We start from the raw sequence: 18,773 nt of genomic DNA, 5'->3' as shown, positions 1-18,773 counted from the left end.
CTGTTGGGAGCCGGGGTTCGAACCGTTTCGGTGCTGGAGGGTGAGGCAGGCGGCACAAGAACACGAAGTCAGCTCTGAGGCGTGCCTGGCTTCCCTGTCCGCTGTGAGGGGAAAACCTGCTCTAGTAACGGCGGGGGGTTGCTGCGTGGCTCCTAACGAGGCACACGATCTATGTTTTGTTTTTCTTTCCTCCCGAGGACAGCCTCCTGCTGCCCGGACACCAGGCTCTGCCCAGGCCGCCGGGGCCAGCCCTACGCCAAGCCCGACGGCCCACCATGGCGGCGGGCACCGCCTTCCCGCCCGGCGCGTTCTCATTGGCCCTTCAGGCTGTGGGCGGGCTCTCCACGGCCGTCCCTGCTTTCCGATTGGCTGCGGGTGGGGCGGAAGGAAGGAAGCGTTTCCCAGGAGACAGCCGGGCCGGAGGGGAAGGGGCGCGTGTCGGGGAGGCGCCGCTGGCTGCCGGGCTCGGTAGGTGCGGGGCGGCCCGGACCCTGCGCCCCTCTCCGCGGCCGGTGACACGGGCCAGACGCCCGCCTTCCTCGGGAAGGGGGGGGGGGGATTGACGAGGGCCGGTCTCCTGGGTTCCATTCGGGGCGGGAAGATGACGGCTCGGTCGCCTGGGTCTCTCTGAGGAGGGGCAGGGCTGGGGGCTTCGCCCTCCTCAGGGGCCGGGACTGAGAAGGGGGAGGCGGGGGTCACGCTCATCCCCCCTCTGTACTACAGAGTTGGCTCCCACCCTGGCGGGCTGCCCTCAGGGCTGGCCTTGGGTGTCGCCCAGGACGGGTGGCGGGGCAGGGTGTCCCCAGCACGCACCCAGGGGGCCGCCGGCCCGTCCTCAGTGGCCATGGGTGCTGTGTGGTGGGTCAGCAGGGCACAGGTCCCGTGTGATGGGTCAGCAGCTGCTCACAGCCGCGGGCCTGGCCCGTGGGGCGGCTGTCCAAAGTCTGGCCCGCGAGCTCTCCGGGACACACTGGACCAGGGTGGCATCTTCATCTTACCTGGCTTTGTTTTCTTGTGTCTTTATAATAGTCGGTCATAGATGCTTCAGGAGAAAGGATGTAAAGGCCACCTTTGCAGGGTTTTGCAGGTGTGTGTAGTTTTGAGCCTGCAAATAAAGATAATAAACGATTTTTAAAATAATCTACATTGCAGCATGAGAACTCATTGCAGCAGCCTCCGCTGTTGAATCACTGCAGGTGTGTACAGCTTTGAGCTTGTTCTCTGAGTCTGCAGAGAAAGTTCCCTGAGAGTCTGGGTTATTACAGAAAAGAAGTAGCAGTAACTTCGGAAGAATGTGATTTTGAAATTCCTACGTTTAGAAATTAAAAGGTTCTCCCCTGATTTGCTGTTTGAAAAGCGTATGGTAAAACAATTGCATTTGTATTAATGCCAAGTCGCACATTATTCCTTAGTGTTTTGTCCTAAAAGAAGAAATAACCACTAACAGCAGCAGTATAGCAGATTGCCTCTCCATGGTCTGGTTATGCCATAATGATGGAGACATCTGACGAAGAAAACTTTGGTGTGGCCGTGTAAGTACACTACGTTCTAGTCATACTTTTGATAAACTATTTCCTAGTTAAAATATTTTAACAGGAATATAATTACAAGAATGAATTTACACCACTTATTAACAGATTGTGCCTCTTAGGAGAACAAGGGTGCAGAACGCAAAGCTCCAGGAGGAAATAACATCATTTCAGAGTTTAGATGAAGTCAAACTAAATATGAACGGGAGTGTTGATCTCCTGGAGGGTGGGAAGGCTCTGCAGAGGGATCTGGACAGCCTGGATCAATGGGCCGAGGCCAACTGTATGAGGTTCAACAAGGCTCAGCGCCAGGTCCTGCACTTGGGTCACAACAACCCCAGGCAACACTACAGGCCTCAGGAAGAGTGGCTGGAAAGGAGCTGGGGGTGTTGGCCGACAGCCAACACGAATACGAGCCAGCAGTGTGCCCAGGTGGCCAAGAAGGCCAACAGCACCCTGGCTTGTATCAGGAATGGTGTGGCCAGCAGGACCAGGGCAGTGACCGTCCCCCTGTACTCAGCACTGGTGAGGCCACACCTCGAGTGCTGCATTCAGCTTTGGGCCCATCACTACCAGAAGGACATTGAGGTGCTGGAGCGTGGCCAGAGAAGGGCAACCAAGTGGTGAAGGGTCTGGAGCACAAGTCTGATGGGAGCAGCTGAGGGAGCTGGGGTTGTTTAGCCTGGAGAAGAGGAGGCTGAGGGGAGACCTGATGGCTCTCTGCAACTCCCTGAAAGGAGGGTGTAGCCAGGTGGGGGTCGGTCTCTTCTCCCAAGTAACAAGCGACAGGACAAGAGGAAACGGCCTCAAGTTGTGCCAGGGAAGGTTTAGATTGGAGATTAGGAAAAATGTCTTCACCCAAAGGGTTGTCAAGCCCTGGACCAGGCTGCCCAGGGAAGTGGTGGAGTCCCCGTCCCTGGAGGGATTTCAAAGACGTGTAGATGTGGTGCTTGGGGACATGGGTTAGTGGTGGGCTTGGCAGTGCCAGGGTTACAGTTCTACACGATGATCTGAAGGGTCTTTTCCAACCAAAACGATTCTATGATTCTATAACTGCGATGAGCATTGCACCAGATACCTCTTGCTGAGTAATCAAAATAAACATTACCTATGTAATAAAAATTGGGGGGGGGGGTGTTAATTTTAAATTCAAAATTTCTCTTTCCTTTTCAAGACCATATGTTGTCACGAATTGTAAGAGGAGATTATCTCTCTGCGTTTGAATACGCTCCTTCTAGATGTGTGAGACTTTTTACAGGTGCCTTCAACCAAATTGTACACAGGTAGATACTAGGACGCTGCTTCACCCCACATTTGTCTGGCATACTCTTCTCCTAAAGCTTGTGTGCCGGTGCCTCTGTTGGTCTAGTTCGTAGATTTGGTTTGTTTGTGATGTTCTGCGGACTGAAGGGCCATGGGCTCCCTGGGCTTCAGCAGCACGGGTAGTGCTGGCCTAGGCTAGGCACGACGAGGAAACAGAGGCTTAAACCGCCGGATGGGTGAGCGTGTGCTGCTTCGTGTGTGTAGGTGCAAGGTGTGGTGTATAGAGAGATGGAATTGCTGTTATTTTGAAATGGTTAAAATTCCACTATTTGCCTTACAGGCTTAAAACAGGGTGTAAATTAATACTTTAATTTTTCTGTTGCTGTTAGAATAAGCTATAAAACTAGTAGTGGCACTTATTTTGGGGGGAAAGAAAGAGTGGCAATTATCCATAGCGAAGTCTCCTGCCCTTGCATGTGAATGGAAAGCGATGAGCCCTATTGCCTGAAGTGGTTAAGTGTGATGCTTGGGGTTTGTAATGCTTCCACTGTGCGGTGCCAGCTCCTCTCCTGGCAGTGTCCTGCCCTCTGTGGAAGAGCACACTTTTCCAGTCCCTTGGCTCAGCTTTGCTCCTCTCCCAAGGCTTAACAGATCAGAAATGTTGCTAGAACATCACTTGGTGATCAGACACCTTTTTAAAACAAGTATCTTTTCATTTTTCCTGATCAGAATGAGCTCTATGGCTCATTATAATTAAACTGTCAGTTAAACTGTTGTTGGATTACTTTCACTGGACTGTTATTCAGTAGCAAAGTAACTTTAATGAGTTTTTTAAAACTTAGTCTGTGAAAGCGTTCTGCTCTGGTTACTAAAGAGAAATTTGAAAGAGGAATAGGCATTTAATTTTATTTAAATTTAAATGATGCTTTTGATGATCAAAGCTGATTTTTTTTCTTAAAGACAAATGTCCTATGAGGTTTGTTTCCCTCATGTGTGAGAAAACCGTGTCTTCCATCTGCTGGAGAATATAGGAAGAGCTCATCCCCCACTAAAGATGAGCTCTGAATGCCAAGGTCAAGGAGATCCTGCGGTTTATTTGTTGTGTGTGAACAGGCTGCACAATAATAAATTTAGGAGAGGGATCCAGCGTCCTGAAATGCTGGTACCAAAGGTTTCCTCACTGGATGACTTCAGATCCACAATGGTGTTTGATATTTGCTCATGATAGAATGACTTTAGGAGATGATGCCATTTATTTGTAGCATGCAGGGATGTTTCTTGCATGAGAAAAATACTGACATTTCTTCAGTTACATAATACTTGTGTATACATTGAGTTTAAGTGGTTCCACAAGAGACAGTATTTTAAAATATTCTCTAGAGTGGCAAGAGTTCTGTGATCACCATGTAGAGTTCCACAGGGAAGAGAGCAGAAGAAAACCTCGTGGCAGCAGCTGGGATTTGTGGGTTGGAAAATGCTTAATTTGCTGTTCTAATTACACTCTTTACATCCTTCTGCACCAGGACTGGAATTACCTTGACAGTAATGCCAGTAAAACAACATTTATTTTTTTTTTCAATTAGGCACCTTACTGGGGGGGGAAATACAGTAGAGGCCTGATGAGAATCCCCATGAAGCAGTATTACTGTCAGCATCCTGGATTAGTTTGTAGGTTGAAACTAGGAAATTATCCACTTACCTTGTAATTACTGGGCTTATTTGTGCTTAGGCTTTTGTTAACACTTTAATTTTAACTTTTATTTCTGCTGTGGTTGAAATGTGTATTTATGCGGTACCGTCTTTCCTTTCAGCTCCTCCCCTTCTGATGCAGAGTTTGATGCAGTTGTTGGGTATCTGGAGGATATTATAATGGGTAAGCTCTGCAAGCAGTTAGAGACAGCAGGATGGGTGCTAAACATATTGCAAACTGCTGTTCTGTTAGCAGACATACAGAGCCAAAACAGCCCCTGCCTGCTTCATGGAAGCTTTCCTTCCTCTGTTCCATGACCCCAAACCTGGTAGCGTAGTAAAACTATGCACAAAAGTCTTTTGTGTGCTGTTCGCACAACAGTGTGCATATGAGTCTTAAAAATTATTCCCTGTACCACTGCAATGCACTCCTTCATAGACAAACACTAAAGACGTTTGTAAATCTCACATAGAAATCAAAGCTCTCTGGAATTTTTATACCCTTTTATAAAGGGGATATGAGACACTGTGAGAGGAGCCTTCCCTTCCCCAGCTCTGCCTCAACCTCTCCTATCCTGCTTCTCATTTTCTTAGGAGCTGCCATGCTTTGAGCAGGCAATTTGCTGTAGTGCCTAGCTGTTGCGACTGCAGGCACCCTTTGTAACCTGCAATATAAAGCGCCCGTGCTGCAGTTTAAGCGTGTTGTTCCTTGTCCTGCCTCTGCTGAACACAGAGAACAGTTTATTTCCTCTGTTTCTGCAGCAACATTGCATAACTGGAGGTGGCTGTCATCACGTCTCGCCGCTTTTCACTTTTTGAGACTATCCTGAGTGATTTTGTAGCGTGTAACTTGTACGTATGCATGCATACAGTTGTAACGTGGCAGCAGGAATGTCAAATGGCGCCGATCTCATTGTGTGAGCTTAGGCAATAAAAGGTGCTAAATTCTCAGGACTGTAATTTTAACTGAGAAGTCAGTGTGTGCAAGGAGTTAGTTTACAAGATGCCAAAAGAGAATTCATGCTAATTGGCCCTCAGCTGCTTCATAAGAACAGCATTTAATCTTTTTGACCACGTCCTTCCCAAAGAGATGCAGATTCTGCAGCCTCTGTTGGCTGGTGATGTATTTGAATCTGGAGAAATGCCAGCAGAACTAATTTTGAGTGTGTGAGGGTTTAGAAAGCTGAGAGTGGTGTATTTTAACGCCGTGTGTAAGTAAACTTTATACCTTGTCTGTTGAATTCAGTGGTGAGCTACCACATTCATTTTTATTCTTGTTTCCTTCGACAACTGGAAAAAAATTCTTCAGCAATTTAATCTGGGAATTTCACTAATAGTTTTTAATACAAGGGGAAAAAATATTTTGAATTCTTGTAGGGAAGAGGTATTCACTTTATGAAAAAATACAGATGTTTTGCAGACTTGAGATCCTGAACAAAAAGGAGTTCAGAATAAATAACCTTATTAATAAAACATAAAGTCTGTGGACTTTTTTGCTAATACTAAGTGTAAATGAAACTTAGAATAAGTAATTGTAGACCTTGCTAGGTGGACGTGTTCATCCCATCCCATTCTGACTGCGGGGCTGCTGTCGGAGTGCAGGCTGATGTGGGCATCGCATCACATCACATCCCTTAACTGAAGAGGCGCTGTCTCAGCCTCTGTCTTCTCACAGATGGGTCAGGAGCGGTGGCCCAGCAGCAGCTGCCGACTGCACGTGTGCAGCGCTCCGTGGTTACAGCAGGGGAGCAGAGGGCGAGTGAATGTGGGGTTTGTGTTACAAAAAGAATGACTAAACTCCTAACTGTATGATGTGTTTTTGTTGTGGCCCAGATGATGATTTCCAGTTAATACAGAGGACTTTTATGGAGAAGCACTACCAGGAGTTCGATGACTCAGAAGAAAACAAGCTCATCTATACTTCTATTTTTAATGAATATGTAAGACACTTTTTCCTATTTTTCATATGTATTGTTTGTTTGTTTGTTTGTTTTTTTTAATTAAGCCAGGAGCAGGTCCTGTAATCCTCCCTTTATAAAATACTGGGTTTATGGAGCAGAGCCAACATACAGCCTGCTGTACTGCCTGCTGTCTTTTTCTGAAGCACAGTCATCATCTGTGAGCAAGAAAGATATTTTCTGGACCTCTAGGTTCCTTTCTCCTTGTTTCACCTGAAAACTTCTATAGATGTTTTGGAAGTTGTGTAACTCCCTTGAATAGAAATTTAGCCTATTGCTGTAGTAAATAGTGTGTTTAACATGTGTGCGTATCAAAGTCTGTTCTTTTCCAGTTGTATTATTTCGTGTATTGGACACTTTTGTTGAACACAATTACGTTCTTCATGCGAAGCATAATTAGGAAACTATACTAGCTTACTGGACAATACCATTACATGAGTTAAAAATAATTTGTAACTAGATACAAATAGTCAGTGTTTGTTCTCACCAATATTCCCAGCAAAAATGTTCAGCTCTGTGCCTCAGTGGTGATGTGAATACTTGAACTAAGGAAACTGCAGTTGTTTGCCCAGTAGGACAACAGAAAGTGTCTGTAAGGAAGATGCGCTGTTTTGAAATCTGCTCCTGACATTTGTCATGATGTTATAGGGGTGGTTGGTTTGGTTTGTTTCAGATCTCTTTAGTAGAGAAATACATCGAAGAAAAGTTGCTTGATCGGATTCCTGGTTTTAATATGACTGCTTTCACAATGTCATTGCAGTAAGTCTCTGCTTTGCTTTTGTTTGGGGGGCGGCTTGTGTGCCTCTCCATTAATTCTTTTTATCTAGATTAAAGCTAAAGTTTGACAGCTGTCTCTTTAGAAAGAGGTTCCTCTTTAATTATTGAAAAAAAAAAAAAAAAAGTGTTCACGCAGGTAGTGACTGACCACTTTTCTTGCCTTCAGCATGTCCTGCTACTCTAAATTTCTGAACTGTCATGCTGAAATATTTTGGGTTTTAAGGGGTAGGAAGAGAAATCAGAATGAGAACACTGGAGGGTTTTCATAATCATTATCACTTTGAAACCAGACCCTTAAAAGCTTAGGTCTGGTTTATCCTTTCCAGGCTCTGTGTTAGACACTTAAGTAGCCTGGCAGTCGTTCAAGAGTCGTGTGACAAAATGCCTTTATTGCGATTCTCGTACAAAGCTTTCAGAGAAGAGTTTGGTTTGTCTTAAGCTTTTTCATTTGGTCACTTTAACTTAACCAACTTCATGAAGAGATCACTTTTGAAAGATCACTGGTTTTTTCCCTTGAATAAGAAAATCAAGTGTAATTGGGAGCTGAATATCTTAAAATATTTGAATCAATTTAATTTTTAACTTTTTTTTAAAAAAGACATTGGGACGTTACTATGAATGCACATAGTACGCTTAGAAAATAGACTGTTTAAGGTAAAGCTCCTTTTGATAAGAATTAAATAATTAAAAAAAAAACCCCAAAACCAAATCTTGATGATTAAGAAAATCTTGTTGAAATATGCTCATATGGGAGCACAGAGTCTTTCTTCCAAAATGTTCTCATCAAAAGTCCCCTACCAAGTATCGTCAGTGCAGCCCCTCATTCGTGAGGAATGTGTACGAGCATTCTGTGCCTCTCCTCAACCTTTCTCACCTTCCAAGGGACCCTCTAGCTGTTGCAGTGCTCAAGATAAATAGAGATAAATGCCACTTTACTGTTACTTCTGTGACTTAAAGGTCAGTTTCTATGTCTGGTTTTCAAGGACTGATGTGTACTCTTAGGTCTTGGGTTTAGATAAATGTAATATATTAATGTACCTGGATTAGAACTACTGCAAAGTAGTGTTTGGCTGAAGTTTTGCTTTATGATAGACATTTGTGTTTAAATTTTGATATTGTTCTACTTGTCCCAGTATCCTTTTTGACCTCATACCATTTTAAAATAAAGAATTTTTCCCACACAATTTTCTAATTGCCCAACTTTTCTCTCTATAGACAGCACAAAGAGGAAATGGCAGGTGATATATTTGATATGCTTCTCACATTTACTGACTTTCTGGCTTTCAAAGAAATGTTCTTGGATTACAGAGCTGTAAGTATGTCACGTTGTTTATTTTCACTGGCATAATGGCTGTTGGTTTTGTGTAGCTCTGCCTGAGAGTACCAAAGGCAGTGTTACTACAGTAGGTAGCAGCATTTATTCAAAGGCTGTACAGGGTTGAAAGGAAAACAACTTCACTGAGTGGCTATTTAAACTCAAAATGCATATTTAATAATTTCTAGAAAACATGAATGAAGCTGGCATATGGAGCAGTTCTTCCAAAACACACGCTTTCTGCATCTTTGAATGTTGGTTTCCACCTGAACACAAGGGAACACATTTTCTCTGGGTGGGTCCCAGAACCCAGGCACAAGGTTGCCCAGAGAGGTTGTGGAGTCTCCATCCTCAGAGATACTCAGAAGGTCCTGAGTGGGGAGTCGGACCAGAGATCCCTCTTCCCACCTTGAGCATTCTGTGATTCCATGATACGGGTCTGTTTGTTTGGGGTTTTTTCTGCAGCCAATCCAAAAATAGCTTTTTAAGCTTATTCCATTTGTATTTCTCCTCCTCTCTATCTGGGCTGGAGAAACAAACAAACAAAAGTATTAAGGTTTTTGGATGAAACACGTGTAAACGTTCTCCAGTGTCTGTCCAGTCACATTTTAGAAAGGAGCAAAAGAGTCAAAATTGTTGCCACAATTATGTCCTCTGCCACCTCCCCCCACCCCTTTAAGTTTTATGAAAATAGGGGCAGGTTGAGGAGAAAGAGACAATCCACGTCTCAGAGGCAGGAACAGTTTCAGTTGAGGTTTGCACCTTGGGTTCACCTGAGGCAAGCCACAGAAGTTAGTTTTCTTTGTTCGTTCCTTGGGTCCTGGGTGAGCCTGCTGCTGGCCGTTCTTGACCAGAGGGAAACAAGGCTCTGCTCTGACCTCAACTACAGCCGGCAGAGCAACAGCAACCTTACTCTGCCATTTCCTGCACAATCTCTTCTTGAAGTTTGAGTTCACCTACAGATACAAATAGGAGAAAATAAATGCTCTACTAGGCATTTTCAAGGCTCGCAGCAAGCTGCGTGCAATTATTGATGCTCAGGTAACATGTAGTTTTATATTAATTTGATGTAACAAACAGAATATTAATTATCTGTTTCATTTTTTGAAGTACTTATTCCAAAACAGCATTGAGTCAAGGATTTCTTTGTCTTCCATTTTTCTAGGAAAAAGAAGGTCGAAGTCTGGATTTAAGCAGCGGGTTAGTGGTGACTTCATTAAACAAATCATCAATATCCTCCTCCTAGAACAGCTTGTGCACTATTTTCCTTCTCCAGAGGAGTGCTGCTGCTTCCATTTGGACATTAAAGGTCATGAGAATCAAGGTGCTTTCACACGATGAAAACTCACTCACCTGCAGAGGCCTGATCCGAGAAACGTCTTTGTGAGTTCTGGTTGCTGTTTGGTGACCACAGAAGATGACAATTTCAACTCTACCGGAGTAATTGTTTTTAAGAACTACACAGTATTTGCACACCAGCCTAACTGTTGCACAGGCTGAGAAGCCCAGCAGACTGAGAGGACAGTAAATAGGGCTGTGCGCAGGTTGTTTGGGTTGGTGTCTTCACCATCTCCCCAAAACACAGAACTTTTTGGAATCAAGATGACAGTGTAAAAAGAGTATGTCCTTCCAGCTCCTGGAAGGACAGGTGTGAATGCGTAACCTCCGAGTTCCTCCCCATCAATGTGTTGTTGTTTGGGTTTGTTGGTTTTTTTAAATACTTTAATATGATTTTAAGTGCTACAGCTTTCTAACGGAAGAATATGCTTTGATATGTAGATGTTCTACCATAAGATTGCCTCTCAGCTCTGACAGTTGATACGTTAGCGTGTAAATCTGTTTGCTCTCTGGCTTTTGTAAGTCTAATCCTTAACATGCAAACTTCTCTGATTCACTTTTGTTCAGGCCCCAGCTATTCCATGTTGGGAAAAATAACCATGATGACCTGAAATCTGTCCTGCGAATGCAATTTCTGACTTTTTTTTTTCGACAGAGGCACGGCTGCGTTAGTTCTAGGAGTACAAGCTGGATGGTAGGTTGGGCAGAGACGTGTTTACCACCATGTCATTTACAGCACGCCGTTAAACTGTTAGCGACGTGAGTGCAGCAATGCATTTTTCCAGCATCCGTTGAAAAAAACGGAGTGACGTGGTGGTGCAACTGTAGCCATAAGGCTGTGCATCTCTGTTGGCGGTTGGAATTAAACAGGCTGGTGAGCAGAACCCTGGGCTCTGTCCTGCCGCAGGGCAGATGCCCTTCCACAGCAGTGAAGGTGTTGATCGATGGCCATCACCTGATGAGAACCTACCCCAGACAAAGCAAAAATATGGCCAGGTCAGGACAAATTTGTGTTTGTGGACAAGAAATGTCTTACAAGAACAAAGGAGATGAAATCCTGTTGCTATTGATGTCTAGCAGTGATTTCAACAGTACTGGGGTTTTGTTCTTCAGCTGAAATAGTTTTTGGAGACTAGTGAAGACTCCTAGCCGTGCAGGCAAAAATCAGCAATACTTGTACTACAAAACATGAGAAAATCAAACAGCACAGACCATAACAGCTTTTTAAAGGCTGGCTAGCAATGCTAAGTGTAGTGCCCTAGTATTGTCACTCTGTATACCAAATTTATGAGTGCTGCAGTAGTTGGTCACATTAGGTTTCTAGTATGTCGTGCTCATGGCTCTGCAGTTTTTTGTCTGCAATTATTCTAGTGTGTTGAAATCTCCTTCGTAAGTGCACACATCCAGATACATACACACACGCTAGCCTTTAAAATAAAAACAACCCGAATCTACCCCTTCAGAATAAACATTGGGTTGTGTTTTTACTACAGACTCGATGCAGCTCCCCTGCCCTGTGATTCCTGAGGTTAACATCGGAGGAATACAAGGCTTAAATCTGGTTGGGTTTCCGACGTCAGTGTGTGGGCTGCAGTTCTTCCGTTAACTCCTTACCTCTTTTATAACGGTCACTTTTTCATGTCGGGAACAGATTTTATCAAGTTTTAAAAGAATCCTGTTGATGTATTTTTATTGTTGAGCTAAAATAATTATTTGCAGCTAAAACTAAAAATATCCCGGTCATTTTTATTTTTTTTTAACTGAAAAAAAGGTTTCATTCTTTAACAATTGTTTCAATTAATTACTGAAAGTAATGGCCATATAAGTGAATACCGCAGGCAGTTATATTCTGAAGGGAGTTCTGTTGTATTTTAAGCAAGGTCTCCTGTCATTTCAGACACTACAAGGCATGGTTGGGGATGAATTCTTATTTTGACAGGGAACCGTATCTCGGTGTTTCCTGCAACGCCTTTCTGCCTCTGTGCCGCTCCCGTCTGTGTTTTCTGTGGGCTGCAGTTCCGAGAACTCATCCCCAGTTCGATGCATTTTCCATCAGGCAAAGGGGCTTTTTAAAGAGATTAAATTTCTCTATGTAATGGACTGTCGGTGTGCAAGGCTGACTTCATGTCATAACGCATGAAGAGGTTAATTTTCTTACTGATTTATATGTGTGTATATATAGAGATAGTTGTGGAAACGTGGCCCACCCTTTAGCTCCCTGAAAGCCAAAGGCAGGTCGGCCAGGGCCCGCCGTGTTTGCCCGCTTTTCAGTTCACACCTTCCATTATCGCACTTCACTTTCCTGAGCCTCTGCAGACAAGCTGCTAAACCTTTTCCCCTGCAGACCATGCCGTAAATTTTCCAGCATAGCTCGCTGTGCACCAGCTCTCCTGTGTAGAAATATCCGGAAATAAATTGAACTTGTTTCATGTATTTTTATTAGCTTGTGCGAGGAGGGTGCGACGGGCAAAGCTGCTGTGTCTGGCTGGGATTGGATTCTAGTTCTGACAACTGCCAGCCCGTGTCCCCAAGAAATAAAAGGTGCATTTATCATCTGCAGCGTGGTGCTGTGTTCTCCCGAGGGGCTGACCCTCGGTGTGTTCCCAGAGCATTTGCAGACGTAGCTTTTGAAGACTAATGGGCAAAATCGACTTGCCGGTTAATAGGCGTTCCTGTTAACTCCATGGCGTGTGCGGAGGAGGGAGGACCTCAAAGCCTTGGCACCTCTCTCGCGTGCCTGCAGTTTTGGATGTGTGCTCTGTGTAAAGCAAAGCACGGTGAACCCTGTGGACGAACCCCAGCGGGAAGGGACAGTCCCCTCTGCTCCGCTCCGTGCCGTACATAACACCTCCTCCCAGGACACATTGTTTTATTGACAGACTTCAGTGCTGGATTTAGGAAGATTTTTATTTAAAGCATAAAATTTGTGCTTCACGTTTTTAGAAATCAAGACAAGAATAGTTTAGACTTTTTCCTTTGCTTAGCCTACATCCTCCAGCTATGCTGCTGGTTATGTATCGCGTTATTAATTGCAATTACTTACACTGTAGCTACGAATGAGCAGAGACAGGAGCCTGGGCTTGGTTTAGTAAATTTTAGTGCTGGAGTGTGCCGGATTGGCTGAGCCCCCTCAGTGGAGCTGCTCCACTGGATGAACCCCAAGGACGAGTCCGTGTCCTCCCGGCGAGGCTGTCAGTGGCAGCGCCGGTGGGTTTGTGCTGTGGGTACGTCAGCTGGAAGCATCACCAGAGACCACAGAGCAGCGTCCACGCGACCCGGCGCTGACCATCGCTGCCAGCACGGGCTGGGCCACGAACGAGACCTGGTGGCGTGCGAGGCTCCGAGCCACCAAGCCTGGCGTGAGCTGACCCAGGGCGGCCGACAGCTTGTGCTTCGCTCTCCGCTCCTTACACGTGGTCACTCACCTGGCTGGTGGCCGCGTTGCTGCCGAGCCCTTTCCAGGCGCGGAAGCTGAAGAAGGTGCTCACCCCGTAGGCGATCATCGCAAGGCAGGCGAAGAACTGGAAGAGGAGCACACCCTGCGTGTGAGCACGGCGGCTGCCCTGGCCCCGCAGCCCTCGCCTGCCCGACGCTACTTACGGACGCCGCGGCTCTCCGGTTGTAGTCCCACTGCCGCCAGGACGTAGGCTGGACAGCAGCCGCACATGTTACGAAGGCGGTGACGTACAGGACGGTCGCTGCAGCGTTGAAGATCATCAGCTGGGGAAGGCAAAGAGGACGTGATGAGGTCTGGGCTCAGACTCGTGCATGCTGGGATGAGGCTGTTTCACGTTCCTCTCTCTTCCCCAGGAGAACTGGAGGAAAAGGCTCTGGCCCCCCCACGCTGGGAGCAAACCTCAGGTTAACATCTCATTAAATGCACCCCAGGTTGTGCTGACAGGTCTCTGGTTGACACCACGACCGCAGCAGTGACGCGGTGGCTGTAACTTTCTGGACTGTTTCCCTGTTTTGAAAATGTTCCAAGCAATTGAGGGGCAGAATGAAACAATGTCATTGTGCCAAGTGCAGGGGACTTTGTTCCATCAGCCCAGGAGAGCCTGAAGCCCTGGTCCTCTCCAAGCATCTCCCCAGGATGTTTCCCCACTTGGGACCCCCCCCCTTGCTCCCTCTCAGCTACGTACCACAAGGGGCCAGGGGATCACGTAGAACTTCAGCTGAAGCTGCAGGAGGTAAGTCATGAAGAAAAGGAGCGTTACTATCCAGAAGAAGATGGACACGAACATCACCCAGCCGTATGCCGCGTGGAGGTGGTACGTTGTGTCGGCGATGAGAGCCCACACCAGTAAGCCGAGCACCTGTGGGGTGAAACGGGGAAGGCGTTCAGATGATGGTTCTGCAGGTGGGACGCAGAGCGTCACCCACGAGCCCGGGCTCACCGGCACCTATGGCACTTGGGTCACCCTGGCTCCGGCAAAGCAGGGACACGCGAGAGCCGGTACAGGGATGTCCTGCCAGGCGGGACGGGTGAAACCTGGGCATCCTCGCCACCAAAGTCCCTTCTCAACCAAGAAGTCCCCGTGCCCAGGGCCAGTCTGTGCCAGTGCTGGCTCAGTGTTAGGACCTCTCATGGGCTGGATGAGAGCTGGACCTGTGGGGGCTCCTGGGGGCCCAGCTCAGCCTTGGTCTCCCCCAGGTGCAGTACCAAAAAAAAAAAAACCCCAAAAAAACTTCTGTTTGGTTAGGTCCAGTCAGGTCTGGTCTGGCTGACACCTCCTGTGTATACAGCTTCCAGGGCTCACCTTTCACCGCTAAGCAGGTTTAACTGCGTAGTAATTGTGGCATCGCGTGCCTGCAGAGTGATCCACAGAAACAACAGGTAGGCGAGTCTGTTCCTGCGTCTGCTCAAGGAGGACTAAGCAGCGCCAGGGCAGAGCTGTTTTCTCCCCTCCCGCAGGGCAGCGGCAGGGAGCAGGTTTCTGCCCTCGGCTCCCTGGCAGGCGGCGATGGAAGAGCCCAGCCCAGGTGCTGTTGCATTTATTCTGATTTTTTTTCTTTCCCCTCCCTGTGCTGTGTCCACCCCTGATCTTTGGACTCTGGAGAAGATGCTGCCCTGCTTCACCCGCAGCGATGGATCCAGGGAGCAGCCGCCTTCACCATCCCCTCCCTGAGGAACTCCCTGGAGCAGCAAGTTTGTGGGTATTTTTTTACTTAGAAAGCCCCTAACCCATGATGGAGCACACAGAGGATGAGACACCAGCACATAGCGATGGGGCCTGGAAAGGGAAGGCTGTTGCAAAGCAAATGGCGCTTTCTGTGATTTGCCCTGTTTGTTCTGCAGCCTCAACCGCAGCCCAGCACCGAGGCACAGAGCCGGGGCTCCGGCTGCCAGCAGGGTGCTGGTGGGCTCTGCTTCACCATCCTTCATCACCTCCCAGCTGGACCAGAGCAACGTAGGGAGCAAGGAGGCTCCAGCCCTACACCCTCCACATTCCCAGCACGACCAAACGTCCCAGGGAGATGCCCATGGCAAGGCGGGGGTGAGAGCATGTGCCCCAGCTGCAGTCGTGACGTGCTCTGGTTCCCAGCTGGGGTTGGGATCTCTCTGGGCAGAGCCAGGTGAAGCCGCTGGCACCGTCCGGCTCCTGCGCTCACCTCCGCTTTGGCGGGGAACCACAGGGTTGTCTCCCACCGGTGGGGAGGAGAAGGGCTCTTTGGAAAGCCGCTCTGCCCTTGCAGAAGCCTGTGTCGCTTATTGTCACAGAAGAAACACAAAGGCCTTTGTCCTACCCAAGTACAACGCCCTGGCGCTCGGCTGCCCCGACAATGCCTCCTTGTCTGTCACATCCATTCCTAGCGCTCGTGATCACAAAATATGTGTTGGGGAGAAACATGTATAGGAAAAAAAAAACAAACAGTGAGCTCCAGGGGCGGGAGGCGGCATGTGTGAGCTGCCCTGCTCTGGCTGCAGGGGGGGAGAAAAGCAGGAGCCCTCGGGGGAGAGGTTTTGGGGGGGTCTCGGTGGACAGGAGCTGGGTGAGCATGTTTAAGGGGACGGCCCCAGCAACAGGCTGGAGAGGTGGAACCAAGTGTGGGGCTGAAGGGTCCCTTCCGCTGATCTCTGTTCCATCTCGCTTTCCTGATGCTCCTGCGAGACACCCCTGGCAGCATCCTTCCCCCACCCTTCCCTGGGCGTTTGTTCCCTTGTCACAACCAGGGGTCAAAGTCCGGAGCAAGCAGCCAGGTGTACCCAGCTGCTTCACAACGGCTGCTCAGGGTACGTCCCGCTGCCGCCCCCCCAGCGCTGCCCGGGGGAGAGGGCACAGGCAGCGGGGCAGCACCGTGGGCAAACACTGGGGCAGGTCACACGTGGCCCCGAACACAGCCGAACTCCCACTTCTACGTGCGCACATTGCGCTCAAGGTCCCGGGTCCCAGGAGAGAGCAGCAGCAGCAGTTTATTCTGCAGTTCTCTGCTATGCTGAAGCAATGGAGAGGTGATGCTGTTGCTGGTTTTGACAGCGCAAAGACCCTCGGGCTTGTCTGAGAGCGGCCGCCAAAGCCTGACAGCTGGGGAGGACAATGTGGAGGGCTGGAAGTGCCCGGGGAACGTGAGAGTCCTGCAGGCGTCCCAGGAGCAGCCCCAACACACCTCGTTTGGGGTCACCGTGCTTCATACAGCTCCTCTGGACCCTGCCAGGGGCTGTGGGTGCCAGGATGGGACCCACTGGCTCGTGCCCCGTGGGGATGCCCGTGTGGAGGATGCCCGTGTGGATCGGGCCATGCCCGGTGCTGGGTACTGCCGGGCCTTGAGCCCAGTTACAACCAGCAAAGGGCGTGAGGACAAGCAGCCAAGTTTTCCTCCGGCTTTAGAGAGGGAAGGAGGAGAGAGCGGGGCTGCGGTGGCTCAGGGTTAGGGGTTACCGGGGGTTGGAGAGCGAGGATGGGGCAGGGATGGCAGCCGAAGGGAAACCTGTTCCCAGCCAGGGCAAGGAGGAAAAGCGTTCAGAGCGGGTGATGCGCCCGGACGGCCGCTCCCGCAGCCGAGCCCCCCCGTCCCCGGTGCCCCCTCCCCGGTACTCACGAACTGGGCGACCATCAGCCCCCCGAGCGGCGAACGGAGGAAGGCGCCGTCCAGGGCGGGCAGGGCGGCGGCGGAGCCCGGGGAGCCGCTCCGGGTCCGTGCGGTGCCGGGCAGCCCCGCCATGCCGCGGGCACCGGCCCCGGCCCCGGGACGCCTCCCGCCCCTCCCCGGGCGGAGCGCGGCGCCGGCCCCGCCGCCTCCCACGGCCGTCGCGAGTGGGTCCTGCCCATCCCCACGCACCGGGCCGAGCCCCCGCAGCTGCCCCAGCCCCCCCCCCCCCCCCCCCCGAAGGATGCCGCGGTCCCTCCTGCACCGCCCGCCGCCCCAGTACGGCCCCGTCTCCCTCGTACCGGGGGGCCCAGCACCGGAGCCCGGCGCTGCAGGGGAGGCCCCACGGGTGGCAGGACCCCCTCCCTGCCCCCCGGCAGTGCTCTGCCTGAGGCAGCCCGGACACCGCTCCCGCTCAGCCCGGTGCCCGCCAGCCCCCCCGGGACCTTCTCGCGGTCCCCAGCGTGTCCCGGTGCCCGGGGTTGTTCCTCCCCGGGGGCAGGACTTCGCACGACTCCTTGTTGAATCCTGCAAGCATAGAACGGTTTGGGTTGGAAGGGACCTTTCGAGGTCACCTAGTCCAACTCCCCCTGCAATGAGCAGGGACATCTTCAACTAGGGCAGGTCGCTCAGAGCCCCATCCAGCCTGACCTGGAATTTTTCCAGGGATGGGGCGTCCACCACCTCTCTGGGCAACCTGTGCCAGTGCCTCACCACCCTCACCTTCAGGACGTTCCTGCCGGTCCGTATCTCCAGCCTGCCCAGGTCCCTCTGGATGGCAGCACGACCCTCTGGAGTATCAGCCGCTCCTCCCACTTCGGGGCCATCCTGGGGGTCACCCTGCCGAGGGTGCGCCCTGCCCCATCATCCCGGTCTCCGATGAAGATGTGCAACAGGACCGGCCCCAGAACCGACCCCTGGCGCACACCGCAGGGGGCCGGGCTCCAGCTCGAGTTCGTGCCCGGAGAGCAGCAGCTCGTCTGGGAGGATTTATGGGAGATGGTGTCCAAGGCCCTGCAGAAGTCCAGGTAGACAATATCTGCTGCTTTCCCTTCGTCTGCCAGGCCGATAATCTCATCGTAGAAGTTTATCAGGTCTCCTTCCCCGGGAGAAGCCGTGCTGGCTGCTCCTGGTGATTTCACCTGCCCGGGGATGGTTCCCGGGGGTTCCCCCGCCTTCCCGGGGGTGGCGGCGAGGCTGACCGGCCCGTAGGTCCCCGGCTGCCCTTTGGAAGGCAGGACTGACACCCGCTTTCCCTCGGGCACCTCTGCCGGGTCACCGGGACCGCTCCGGGACGATCGCGCACGACCTGGCGGTGGCACCGGCCGGGCGCCGGGGGAAGGCGGCGGCGAGCGGCCGCTGCCGCGGCAGGTCAGGATGGCCGAGCGGTCTAAGGCGCTGCGTTCAGGTCGCAGTCTCCCCTGGAGGCGTGGGTTCGAATCCCACTTCTGACAGCTCCCTTTTGCGCCACCCGGCGACTGCTTTTTGCTGGGGGGCGGGAGCCGATTTAAAAAAAAAACAACCCCACCCCACAACAAACCAACTTCCCCCCCAACCCACTGCAATGAATTACTAATTAACTTTAATTAAAGGTAGAAGGCGAGTGTACCGCAAAAGAGTTGCAAGTTGTCAGAAGTGGGATTCGAACCCACGCCTCCAGGGGAGACTGCGACCTGAACGCAGCGCCTTAGACCGCTCGGCCATCCTGACAGCGCTGAACGCCGTTGTCCGCCCCGCGCTACAGCACCCACCGCCGCCGCCGGTACTGCCCCGGCCCGGCCCGCTCTGCCCCGCTGCCGCCGCCGCCCCCGAGGG

General features: G+C 50.4%; 2 protein-coding genes and 2 non-coding genes across 4 annotated transcripts; 2 read left to right on the top strand and 2 right to left on the bottom strand.

Moving 5' to 3' along the window:
* The first annotated feature begins 380 nt into the window (after window positions 1-380).
* ARL2BP (ARF like GTPase 2 binding protein) lies at window positions 381-12,302 on the top strand. Its single transcript, XM_075765475.1, has 7 exons — window positions 381-468; window positions 1,413-1,532; window positions 4,604-4,665; window positions 6,315-6,421; window positions 7,113-7,198; window positions 8,432-8,528; window positions 9,697-12,302. Exons 2-7 carry the CDS (start codon window positions 1,492-1,494, stop codon window positions 9,775-9,777), a joined length of 474 nt encoding a protein of 157 aa, XP_075621590.1. The 5' UTR covers window positions 381-468; window positions 1,413-1,491; the 3' UTR covers window positions 9,778-12,302.
* A 453-nt stretch (window positions 12,303-12,755) lies between these two features.
* On the bottom strand, window positions 12,756-17,137 carry PLLP (plasmolipin). Its single transcript, XM_075765836.1, has 4 exons — window positions 16,911-17,137; window positions 14,012-14,185; window positions 13,470-13,589; window positions 12,756-13,390 (listed from the first exon to the last, which is right to left on the bottom strand). The coding sequence occupies exons 1-4, from the start codon at window positions 17,031-17,033 to the stop codon at window positions 13,277-13,279; spliced, it is 531 nt and encodes a 176-aa protein (XP_075621951.1). The 5' UTR covers window positions 17,034-17,137; the 3' UTR covers window positions 12,756-13,276.
* Window positions 17,138-18,329: 1,192 nt separating this feature from the next.
* On the top strand, window positions 18,330-18,412 carry TRNAL-CAG (transfer RNA leucine (anticodon CAG)). Its single transcript has one exon. It is a non-coding gene; the product is annotated as a tRNA-Leu (tRNA).
* Window positions 18,413-18,585: 173 nt separating this feature from the next.
* On the bottom strand, window positions 18,586-18,668 carry TRNAL-CAG (transfer RNA leucine (anticodon CAG)). The gene has a single exon. It is a non-coding gene; the product is annotated as a tRNA-Leu (tRNA).
* Between the last annotated feature and the right edge of the window lie 105 nt (window positions 18,669-18,773).

This window comes from Balearica regulorum, chromosome 13, assembly GCF_011004875.1.
Source record: "Balearica regulorum gibbericeps isolate bBalReg1 chromosome 13, bBalReg1.pri, whole genome shotgun sequence".
Classification (NCBI taxonomy): Eukaryota; Metazoa; Chordata; class Aves; order Gruiformes; family Gruidae; genus Balearica; species Balearica regulorum.
Note: the sequence above shows the minus strand (reverse complement) of the source record. Positions and strands in the feature narration are given on the sequence as shown.